The sequence below is a fragment of the Dama dama genome, chromosome 1 (assembly GCF_033118175.1).
Source record: "Dama dama isolate Ldn47 chromosome 1, ASM3311817v1, whole genome shotgun sequence".
NCBI classification, from domain to species: Eukaryota; Metazoa; Chordata; class Mammalia; order Artiodactyla; family Cervidae; genus Dama; species Dama dama.
In genome coordinates this window covers 47,304,845-47,317,615 of record NC_083681.1, presented here as the reverse complement: position 1 = coordinate 47,317,615, position 12,771 = coordinate 47,304,845, and the positions used below count along the sequence as shown (strand labels likewise).

Sequence of the window (12,771 nt, the reverse complement as noted above, 5' to 3'; positions counted from 1 at the left end):
TTCTCTTAGGAAATATATATATATTTTTATATGCTATGTTATATAATATATCTGTGAGGTAAAATTGGACTGCTAGAGCTGAGGAGAAGACAGTTGAAGTTCTCAGTTTTGTAATGTTAAACGTTCAGAGATAGCTTTCTGTCTTTCATTAGTGAGAATATATAAGGTAAGTGGAGAGGTGCATCTGTGCCAGTCGTGTCCAATTCTTTATGACCCCATGGACTGTAACCCGCCAGACTCTTCTGTCTGTGGGATTTTCCAGCCAAGAACACTGGAGTGGGTTGCCATTTCCTTCTCCAGGAGGTATTCCTGACCCAGGGATCAAACCCACGTCTCCTGAATCTCCTGACTTGGCAGGTGGATTCTTTACCACTGGGCCACCAGGGAAGCCCAAGTGGAGACGTACTCTCTTAATTTAACCCATCAAGTACTTACGAGGTCCTCTGTGTACCAACCTAGATTAGGGAATCTGAATACAAGTTTGAATAAAATTGGCCACATACCTTCAATGAGACCACTGAGCAGTAAGGGAGATAAAACTCCAAAGATGAAATTTGGAAATTGTATTGTAAGTTCTATTTAGACGTATTCACAGAATGCTTTGGTGTAGAAATGGCTCAGAAGAATTCCATGGAGGTGGTTAGGCTTAGGTTAAGATTCACAGAAGATTCAGCTAAGATTCAGCCAAAGAACAAAATGTGTTTTATTTTAAATGAAGTGAAGAGTAAGAATAAAGTGAAAATGAAAGCACAGTGGACAGAAAAAACATAAAAAAGGAATAACAGATTCTCTCAATGAACTTATCCAGAAATCCAGTAGATTAATGACCAAATTCTTAATCATCTGATGTCTTAGTCTCTCTTAAGGGCACCACACAGCAAAACTTTATAAAATAAATACAGTTACATCCCAAGAAAACCAATTATTCCACTTATTTCTGTGAATTTTCTAAGTGGACTTGAAAATGGATGCTCACCTCCTCTCAAAGTCAACATCATTTCTAGTCTGTAAACACTTAACAAATCAACAAATCATTTAATCATTTTATAATGTATACTGGCCTGTTATTTCAATATATATTCATATATATTTCAATTTCTCTGGGTTCAGAATTAAGACTGGTTCCAATCCCTCATTTACCTTCTAACTTTAAAGTTCTACATGAGAGTATATTTAGCTCTCCAGCAGCAATCTCTTTGACATGGTATCTACTTACTCTGCCCTATTCCACCAACCACCAGCAGACCCCAACCATCCACATTCCCATTTCCCGGAACTGATGAGCATACCTTCTTCTTGTCCTGGCCTAATTTTGTAACCTCATGGTAATACTGCTATTTCCTTTCTCAGATGCTTCATCAACCTAGCCCTAAGTCTTATTTTCATTAAATCTGTTCTCCAGAGCTATGCTTCAAGATTCATTTATTAACAAATTCATGAATTCAAAAGCAGTTCTAGAAAATAGAGAAAACTAGTCCTTGTCCTCTTGCTATTCACATACATACAATTGCAAACTAGATCAGAAACAATAGCTAAATCAATGCAGGCTATATTGGTGCATCTCCTTCCACATTTTCCATATGAGATTTTGCACAATCATAGGTATAAGAACATGTAGGTAAACGTGTAGCCTCAGGAGGTTGTGAGTGTGCATTCTCATTTCATCTTGTATTTTTTTACCTTCACTTTTCCTCCAACTCTTCATACTATTTTAGCATAAGCGCTTTCCCCATTTGTCTTGGTATTTTCACAGCCTAACCATTATATAACTTACCTTGGTCTCTAAGAAACATCCCGTGGCATACCATTTATTATGCTAAGTGGGAGGTATTTATACTTTTCTTAAAACCCACATCCCCTGGGATGAGTCCCAATAGTATCTTAGGGGATTTGATGTAGTTAATAGGCTCCAAAGAATTCTTTGTTATTACTATTATTGAAATACACTTGACATATAATATTATCTTAATGTCAGGTATCCTACACTACATAGTGATTTAAAATTTGCAACATTATGATATAATCACTGCAATAAGTCTAGTAAACATCTGTCCCCATACAAAGTTGCTCCAATATTATTGACCATATTATTTATGCTGTATATTGCATAAGGCTTATTTTATAACAGGAATTTGTACTTAATCCCCTCCACCTGTTTCAACACTTGCAACATTTTTCCCTTCTGGTAACTAATCTAATAGTTTAATCTAAACTAAACTAGTACAAATAATTGTTATTTGTATCTTTGAGTCTGCTTTCATTTTGCTTGGTTTTGTTTTTAGATTCCACATACAAGTGAGATGATACTGTTTTTGTCATTCTTTATCTGACTTATTTTACTTAGTATAATGAACCCTAGATACATCCATGTTGTCACAAATGAAAAGACTTCAATTTTTTATGGCTCAGTATCATTCCATTGTATACGTATACCATATCTTCTTTACCATTCATCTATCCATAGGCACTTAGATGGCTTCAAAATCTTGGCTATCATAAAAAATGTTGGAATGAAAGTCCAATTCTGTTCAGTTTGGTTGCTCAGTTGTGTCCAACTCTTTGCAACCCATGGACTGCAGCACACCAGGCTTCCCTATCCATCACCAACTCCTGGAGATTACTTAAACATGTCCATCAAGTTGGTGATGCCATCCAACCATCTCATCCTTTGTTGTCCCTTTCTCCTCCCATCTTCAGCCTTTCCCAGCATCAGGGTCTTTTCAAATGAGTCAGTTCTTCCCATCAGGTGGCCAATGTATTGGAGTTTCAGCTTCAGCATCAGTCCTTCCAATGAATATTCAGGACTGAGTTCCTTTAGGATGAACTGGTTGGATCTCCTTGCTGTCCAAGGGACTCTCAAGAGTCTTCTCCAGCACCACAGTTCAAAAGCATCAATTCTTCGGTGTTCAGCTTTCTTTATAGTCCAACTCTCACATTCATACATGACCACTGGAAAAACCATAGCCTTAACTAGATGGACCTTTGTTGGCAAAGTAACGTCTCTGCTTTTCAATATGCTGTCTAGGCTGGTCATTAGTTTCCTTCCAAGGAGTAAGTGTCTTTTAATTTCATTGCTGCAATCACCATCTGCAGTGATTTTGGAGCCCAGAAAAATCAAGTCAACCATTGTTTCCAATGTTTCCCCATCTATCTGCCATGAAATAATGGGACTGGATGCCATGATCTTAGTTTTCTGAATGTTGAGCTTTAAGCCAACTTTTTCACTCTCCTCTTTCACTTTCATCAAGAGGCTCTTTAGTTCTTCTTCACTTTCTGCCATTGCCACTGAATAGCATACTTTAAATGGTTGAAGTGACATGAAGTGAAAGTCTCTCAGTCGTGTCTGACTTTTTGTGACCCCATGGGCTGTAGCCCACCAGGACTGATGTTGAAGCTGAAACTCCAATACTTTGGCCACCTCATGGGAAGAGTTGACTCATTGGAAAAGACCCTAATGCTGGGAAGGATTGGTGGCAGGAGGAGAAGGGGACAATAGAGGATGAGATGGCTGGATGGCATCACCGACTTGATGGACATGGGTTTGGGTAGACTCCGGGAGTTGGTGATGTACAGGGAGCCTGGCATGCTGCGATTCATGGGGTCTCAAAGAGTTGGACGCGACTGAGCGACTGAACTGAACTGAACTGAACTGGACTATACAATCCATGGAATTCTCCAGGACAGAATACTGGAGTGGGCAGCCTTTCCCTTCTCCAGGGGATCTTCCCAACCCAGGGATCGAACCCAGGGTCTCCCACATTATGGACAGATTCTTTACCAGCTGAGCCACAAGGGAAGCCCAAGAACACTGGAGTGAGTAGCCTATCCCTTCTCCAGCAAATCTTCCTGACCCAGGAATTGAACTGGGCGGGGGGGGGGGGGGGGGCTAAAATGGTCAATTCCTATGTTATGTGTATTTTGCTACAATTTAAAAAAAGAATTTCTGGTTATATAGATGCCCAAAAGAGTCCAGAGAATTAGTCCCAGAATTTTATGACCTGAAAGAGTAAAGGATAAGAAATAAGGAAGGAAAAAAGATTAAATATGATCGATCACTAATACTATGTAAAACAGTAAGAATTGACAGTTGACCAAATAACAAGCAGCAAGGTCCCTAAGATTTCCCTAGAGCTTCTCTTCAGCTACAGCAATGACCAAAGGGAATTCCTATTCGTTTTAATTCCAATGCTTCAGACTGCCTGGCATCTAGAGATGACACTGCAAATCCTCCTCAACACACAGGCACAAAAGCATTTGTTAGCCACTCCTGGGATGTATCAAGGCTCTGATCTAAAAAAAAAAATGTTAATAACTGAATTTTCAGTTGCTACACGATCCCCTTCAACAGAAGACAGAATACCTGGTAAGTGCCCGTGATAGATCTGAATAATGCGGGTCTAAGATTGGGATTCAGATTTACAGAAATCAAGTTAAGACTTCGAGTATTGGGGTAAGGAATAAAATGGCACATATTGGTGATCTGGGGAGAGATACCAGGAGGACTAACATGGGAAGAAGTTGGAGAGAAAGTACCTGCTGGATACCTATAATATTTCAGGCTTTTATACCCTCATTTATCCCACTCAATAATAATATGAGGTACATATGACTGTGCTTATTTCTAAATAAAATTAAAATACAGAACATAGTGCAACTTACCTAAGGTCACAAGGCCAGTAAGAACAGACTCAGGACTATTTCATGCCACAAGACAAGTAATACTAAATATTATATGCTTTTGCTTCTTTTTCCTACACGTACTACCATGATAATGAGTGAAACACAAAGTGAAAAAAAAAAGCTGAGTAGGCAAATAAGACTAGAATGATGAACTTGAATCCCCTTATACTTAGTGACTCCCTACATACCAAAATGTAAAACAAAAAAGCCTACTATATGATCAGTTGTTGATTTTTTTCTCCTGCTTTATATTTCAAAGGGATTAAACTGAATTCAAACTTGATTATTTGGAGACCTGAATTAACGTTTTGATGGCATAGCCCAATATGAAGTATGAAGTGGAAAGCATAACTACAGCAATAGTAAAAAAAAAAAATCTTTGGAACTAAATGAACAGATGTGAGTAAAGAATTTGGCTTTGCCCAAAGAAAGGTCTGGCCTTTGCTCTTGGCTTCCATGAAGTAATCTGTGTCATGTCTGATAGGAGTGTCTTTACTTAAGGTGAGGGCTGGCCAAACCAGGCCTGAGTGTGGGGGTTGACCATGCCATAAAGACCAACAATATAACAGAATTGGAGATTTTGGTCATGTGACATCAGTCAATGGGTGTCCAACCATGTGTGCAAAAAATCTATCAAGTATATGTAAAGAAACCACAATATAAAATCCAAACAAAAGGTCAAGCGAGCTTTCATGGTAGGCACTCTGGCTCAATGCACATTGCCATTTATCAATTCCAGGAGGGTAATTCATCCTGACTTTGTGTGAAAGGACAATAGATGTTTCATGTTTGGAAACCTCACCCTCTTCCCTAAGCATTTCTTCCTTTATTTCATTTTAATCTTTCTCCAGAATAAACTCTAACCATGATCACCATAGCTTTCAGTAAGTTTTATGAGTCCTTCTAGTAAACTATTGAACCTGGGTATAATTTGGGAAAACTCGTATACTTGAAGTTTGTGTCAATAGGAAGGACAGTCTTAGGAACTGTGCCTTAACTTTGCAGTTTAGCTATTGCAGATCTGATGTCACATTTCTCTCAACAGTTAAAGAAGTCGACAAGTTCTTAATAATGAACTTCATTCTGAGAGGAAACTTCATGGATTATCATGTCCCTCTTGATGGTGTATCTTAAATTTCTACTTGGGGATATCTGAAATTTAGATATCTGGACCCCAAGTATTGTGTGGATCTGCTTTTAGAGTCTCAATTCTGTTCCATTGTCTCTTTTTCTACCTTTTTACTTTGCCAGTAACACTGTGATATATCATAGCTTTATGGAAAATTTCTTTTTTTTTTTTTTTAAGTTTCAGACTATTTATTCATCAGTGTAAACCCCAACACAATACACCAACATGATTCCATGCATTTAGAGGGGAAATATTTCCTGGTTAGGTGGAAAATTGCGCGGATGGCTTCTGGAAGACCTTCATTCTAAGCAGCTTTAAGTGAAATATTTCATTTAGAAGTCTGGAACCTTCTTTCTTCAGTTTGCTGTAATCTACATTCACAGAGCAGAACTTGTACTGATCATTAGGACCTAGTTTGTTCCAGAGTTCTGGGTTATTCTTTCTGTCCCAACTGACATCCGGATTGAACAATGCCAGGCACGTGACATACAGTGCTGCTCCAATAAATATGAAGAGGGGGATCAAGCTAGGATGCTTCTTGGCCTGACCGATGATCTGGCGGAACATGGTTGCGACAGAGGCCTCAAGCCCAAACCGAGAGAAAAACTAAGCCGCAAGGCCGGAGATTAAGCACTCACCGCACCTGGGAGGAACGTATCTGATAGTGTAAATATTTCAGATTTATTCTTTTTTGAAATATTTTTGACTGATCCAACTCCTTTTATTCTCCCTTATCTCTTATTTTTCTTTCTACCCCCTTTCACTACCTCTAGTGACAAATTTGCAAATATAGGTTTGCAATGTCACAAAACCTAGTTCCAAACTAATTTCAAATCTTGATTCTGATGATTATTAGCTCTGTAAGCAATGGTATAAGTTAACCAACATCTCAAAACCTTTTACTTTCATAAATCAAAGACCAGTAAAACTTATGCCATAAAATTGTAAGGAGGACTGAATGAGATAATATAAGCACATAACAGTAAGAATAATGTCTGAAGAATAGTAGGTATCCAATTCAAGATAGATGTTATTATTGTGGTGGTTATTGCTATTATTATCAATTTTATTATTGCTTAATAGTATTACTTCTTGGAGAAGAGGAGAGTTAGTGCATTTATCTACTCTGAACCCATAATTTTAAGAGAAAAATGGTGTTAAATTCTATTTGACACCTCAACTCTCATACTTATGGTACAGGTGAGAAGAGTCACTAGGATTATGTATGGAGAACTGAAAAAGAAAAAAAATAATCAAAGACATTTAGAGAAACTTATTCCTAATACCAAACCTTTGTTTGGGAATTTTTTATTTTTAATCTTTATAGATATCAGTTAACTGTGGATTGTCCAATGGTAATCATCAACAATTTTTAAAAGTCATGCCACCTGCAGAAGAATGTCTTCTCCCAATGTCACTGAGTCACATCCTTCTTCGTTCCTGTTGCTGGGGATTCCAGGGTTGGAAGTTGCACAGATTTGGCTTGGCTTTCCCTTCTGTGTCGTGTATCTGATTGCTCTCATTGGGAATATTATTATTCCGTTTGTTATCTGGACAGATCGTAGCCTTCATCAACCCATGTTCTACTTTCTGGCCATGCTGTCAGTGATTGACCTGAGTCTTTCTACTGCTACCATACCGAAAACGCTGGGTATCTTCTGGTTCAGCCTTCAGGAGCTGTGCTTTGGGTGCTGTATTGCTCAAGTCTTTTTTATCCATTTTTTTACAGTCATGGAGAGCATTGTACTTCTTGCCATGGGTTTTGATCGCTATGTGGCTATTTGCAATCCCCTCAGGTACAGCATGATCCTCACCAATAGAGTTATTGGTGTGATTGGTACGGTGGTAGTTCTAAGAAGTTTATGTATGATTGCCCCCATCATTTTTCTCCTCCTGAGACTGCCTTACTGTGGACACAGAATCATTCCTCATACCTATTGTGAGCACATGGGAGTGGCGCGACTGGCTTGTGCCAGCATTAGTGCTAATGTCTACTATGGTCTTGGTAATATTTCTATATTGTTTCTGGATGTGCTTCTTATCATTATCTCCTATGCTAGGATATTGAATACTGTCTTTCATCTCCCTTCCCAAGATGCCCGCCTAAAGGCTCTAAATACCTGTAGTTCTCATATCTGTGTTATCTTAGTCTTCTTTGGTCCAGCTTTCTTTTCCTTCCTCACTCATCGTTTTGGTCATAGCATCCCCCAGTATATCCATATCCTTCTGGCTAATCTCTATGTAGTTGTCCCCCCTGCCCTCAACCCAGTCATTTATGGAATCAGGACAAAGCAAATCCAGGAGCGTGTACAGAGTATATTTGTTAAAAAAAAAGATGAATTAGAGGTAATTCATTCAACTTATATAGGTATAAAATCTACAAAGACTGACATTTGTGATTAAATTAATAAAGCAATGTGTTTCACCCAAACTGTGTGTGTGTGTGTGTGTGTGTGTGTGTGTATGCTTGAATTTAGTCACTTAGGCTCTTTAAGACCCCATAGACTGCAGCCCACCAGGCTCTTCTGTTCAAGGATCTCCCAGGCAAGAATACTGGAGTGAGTTGCCATTTCATCCTCCAGGAGATCTTTCTGATCCAGGGACTGTACTCTTGTCTCCTGCATCTGCTGCACTGCAGGTGGATTCTTAGCCACTGAGTCATCAGGGAAACCCCTTAAAGTTGAATAAGTACCATATAGACTATATGTAGACATAGAAAAGAAATATTGGTTGTAATTGTTGCAGGCATGTGTGTTTGTTCGTGTCTCAATGTATACTTACAATGATATTCACTGCTGACCCAGGCACAGAATATGCCATGCAAGAGTAAATCTCAAGGAGAAGAGATTTTATTCACTGAAGAAATAGCTTTCTGTTAAAACTGTAAGGTGCTCTAGATCTCTTTCAGATAGTAATAAGATTTCTTTCATAAGGATATTCAATGAGATCACATGATGAGTAGGAAGTAAAAGGCAAAGTTTTTATAAATGAGCTGGTGAGCCTTGAGGGAACTCAGGAAGGAAAAGAATACCTGCTGTTTTTGAGCCATCAGACTGCAGCCACTCCTCAGAGTGAGCCATTAAGAAATTCTGAATGTGAAAACACAGGTTACTGGTCCCAGATGACTAAGGTGCATACCAAAAGAATGATTTCAGTTAGCCTAGACTCTTGCACCTTCCCATACATAGAAAACCAGAAAAGCACTAAATTTCTTAACTTTAGATATCTTTTATTTTTTAAATTAACAAAATCTTTTGGTGACCAGACTACCTTTGTTTCAAAACTTCTGTATCTCCTGGCTCCCCTCCCCTGCTTGCCTCCTTGGATCAATTCTATTACGGTTACTTGAGATACTGCCTACTGGGCTTGAAGTCCTAAAAATTCCTGCCAAATCAAACATAACTCTGAACTTTTAAGTTGTGAATATATTCTAAGTCAACAGAACAAACATATGGATACAAAGGGAAAAGAGGGGAGTAGGATAAATTGGGAGATTGGGGTTGACATATGTGCACTATTGATACTATGCATAAAATAGATAACTAATGAAACCCTATTGTATAACACAGAGAACTCTACTCAATGCTCTGTTGTGACCTAGATGGAAAGGAAATCCATAAAAGGGGATATATGTAAATATGTGGCTGATTCACTTTGCTGCAGAGCAGATAGTAACACAACATTGTAAAGCAACTATTCTCCCATATTTTCTTTTAATTTTGAAAATAAAATACTGTCTAAAATTAAATAGTAAAATTTTTACCAAAGTATAATCAAGCAAATGATAAGAATTAGACTAATTTTTTCAAGCTTCAGTCAAATTTGAGCTTGGAGAATATTCTATTGACACTTAGGTCAGTCATCCTTTAAAAGTTTTATTTTAAATTATTGTTCTTTCTTTTCTATTGACATTTTTGTAGTGTTTTCTTCCCCTTCCATGCTCTCAAGTTTCTGATTATATGAAGTTCTTCATAAGCCTAACCTTCTATAAGCACTTTCATTCATGAAATGGTAAATTTAACGCTATGTATTTTGTGACAAAGAAACTTTCTTCTTTCTTGGAGTTTAAAAATGCTGTGAAATGAATGAAAATCATTATAAGACATATTTTTTAGCAACTGATAAAGCAATTTAGTTAAAAACAGAGATAATAAAAGAATATGTTACTTCCCAGGTGGCAGAGTGGTAAAGAATCTACCTGCCAATGCAGGAGAAATGGATTTGATCCCTGAGTCAGGAAGATCCCCTGGAGAAGGAAATGGCAACCCACTCCAGTATTCTTACCTGTAAAATTCCATAGACAGAGGAGTTTAGCAGGTTACAGTCCATGGTTTTGCAAAGAGCTGGACATGACTGAGTGACTGAATATAGCAAAATGTTACTGAACAATTGAGTCATACTTTGAAAAGATTAAAAAGATGTGTTTAGTGGCCTGAAGTTTATTCATTTAGAAATTGAAGTTTGTAAACTGGTGAGTAAAATGGTTATGTGGGAGTTTAGAAAGTCTTATGTCACAGTAGCATTTAGGAAAGATAGGATGTAGACAATTAGTGAAGCACAAAGTGGATTTCTGATAATTTTATGACTCAAGGAGAACTGTAATTTGGACAGTTATAATGCAAATAAAGGGAAGATGTCAGGTATGAGACACGAGAGAGAGACATGGGGCACAATTTAGCTACACAGTAGCAAGAGAGAGCAAGGATTAATATTTATTTGTTCGTTGGTTTTTAACTAGATGACTTCAAGTGTTGAAATATATAAGAAGAAAAAAAGAAAATTATTCATGAACTTCAAAACACAAATAAAAAAAATTGGATTGTAAAGGACCTTAAAAATTTTGGAATGTGCAAAAGTAAATATAAGAGGAATATATAAAATGGATGAAGTAGGTATAAACAATGTATTCATGATTTACAAACATGTCAATAGAAAAGAAAGAATGATAATTTAAAATAAAACTTTTAAAGGATGACTGACCTAAGTATCAATAGAATATTCTCCAAGCTCAAATTTGACTTTGAAAGTTACCATAACAATCAATTCACCTAATTCTATGACATTCCTATCCTAATGATTCTTATTAATATACAAAATCAACACTGAAACATATATTATTAATGATTATACTTCAATCTCAGAAGAGTTAATATTGAGGTGACAGTAGAAGAGAACAATAAAAAATAACATGCCCACAGATCTTCATAATCATATTCCAAATCAAATTCCAGAAGTATTGATAAATATTCTTTACCCCTTAAAGTAATGAGGGGCAAATACTCAATTTATTTATACATTTTATGACTGAGTTTTTGTCAAAAAATTCTGCCTACACTTCTGTGTCAAGATATATTTTGAGCATAAATACTCATTTCTGCTCTCCTTCAAAAACATGCTAAAATTAATGATAATCTAGAAACAAAATAATAAATATACAGCATTATTGGGAAATAAGACATATGTTAGTAAGCAGAATAGCATTTATGCTGTAGGAGTCCCAGAAGGAGAAATAGACCAAACACTTACTTGAAGAAATAATGGCTGAAGATTTTTTTCTAATCTGAGGAGGGAAACATATATCCACGTCCAGGAACCCTATGGACTATAGTCCACCAGACTCCTCTGTCCATGAGATTCTCCAGGCACTAATACTGGAGTGGGTTGCCATGTCTTCTTCCAGGGTATCTTCCCAACCCAGGGATCAAACCCATGTCTCCTGCTTCTCCTGCATTGCAGGCAGATTTTTTACCTACTGAGCCCACCTGGGAAGCCCCCAGGAAGCATAGATAATTACAGATAAGATGAACCTAAAGAGATTCACACCAAGACACAATTACAATTAAAATGTCAAAAGTTAAAGATAAAGAAAATCTTAGAAGCAAGAGAAAAACAACTTGTTAACACCCAAGGGAAACCCAATAAAACTTTCAGCAGATTTTTCAGCAGAAAGTTTGCAGATCAGAATGAAGTGGGAAGACGTATTCAAAATGCTAAAAATAAAAAACTTTCAACCAAGGATACGCCAACTTATGTCCACCCAGAGAAACAAATATTTGGCAGCCATCCATGAAGAAAAATAATGTCTTTGAGGGAGCTTGGAATCCACGTAGAGCTTATGATTAAGGAGAACTGTTATGGAAATGCAAACCAGCACACCAATGTCAGGCCTGATGTTGTGGTTCTGACTGCATACTGGAAACACCCCTGTCCCCTTTGAGTTCAACTCCAGTCCCACTTGTATGTAGTTCTATCACTAGCTACTGCTGCCAAGGGGCCCATGAAGAACCAAGCCTATCTGTTCCCCATGTGATAGATATGGCAGCTTCAGACCTAATCCTGACCCCCGGAGCTGTTCCACTCTAGCACAAACTAGGGGCAATTCTTGCCAAATAGTGACCCAATGAGAGCACTCTCGGGGAACCAGTGGAAACCACACCCCCTTGCAACCTGGTAACTATCCTGCCAATTGCAGACCTGACTATAGACCAGATAATAGCCATAAGGCCCAGTTCCATTTTTATCCAACAATGATCTCAGTGACAGTCCCATCAATCAAGGATCCCAGGAAGAGAATAACATTACCTGCTAAAATCAATCTAAATCTTGGAAGGCATGTTTGTTTCTTCATATGTGCATACCAACTCAAGGCTAGATAGACCACAAAGAATCAGACAAACACCATTGAAGGTAACTAATAAAGCTCCAATGACTGTTCCTAAAGAGATCGAGATACATGAACTACTTGACAAATCATTCAGAATAATTATCTTAAAGAAGCTCAGTGTACTACATGAGAAAATATATAACTACATGCAATCAGGAAAACAATACATGAATAACATAAGAAGGCTAACAAATAAATACTATAAAAATGAACTAAACAGCAATACTGGAACTGAAGAATATAATGACTGAACTGAAAACTTCAATGCAGACATTTTAAAGTTTGGTTTATATATAAA

The 12,771-nt window shown here is 37.5% G+C and overlaps 2 protein-coding genes across 2 annotated transcripts; one reads left to right on the top strand and one right to left on the bottom strand.

Moving 5' to 3' along the window:
* Positions 1-6,070: 6,070 nt before the first annotated feature.
* LOC133041384 (cytochrome c oxidase subunit NDUFA4-like) lies at positions 6,071-6,376 on the bottom strand. The gene has a single exon (XM_061122369.1). It carries the CDS (start codon positions 6,374-6,376, stop codon positions 6,071-6,073), a length of 306 nt encoding a protein of 101 aa, XP_060978352.1.
* An 831-nt stretch (positions 6,377-7,207) lies between these two features.
* LOC133040721 (olfactory receptor 52E8-like) lies at positions 7,208-8,212 on the top strand. Its single transcript, XM_061121220.1, has one exon. The coding sequence runs from the start codon at positions 7,208-7,210 to the stop codon at positions 8,210-8,212; it is 1,005 nt and encodes a 334-aa protein (XP_060977203.1).
* Positions 8,213-12,771: the final 4,559 nt, after the last annotated feature.

What these genes read in the sequence shown, in the direction of transcription:
- LOC133041384 (XM_061122369.1), bottom strand. Translation starts at nt 6,376, where the DNA reads ATGTTCCGCCAGATCATCGGTCAGGCCAAGAAGCATCCTAGCTTGATC.
- LOC133040721 (XM_061121220.1), top strand. Translation starts at nt 7,208, where the DNA reads ATGTCTTCTCCCAATGTCACTGAGTCACATCCTTCTTCGTTCCTGTTG.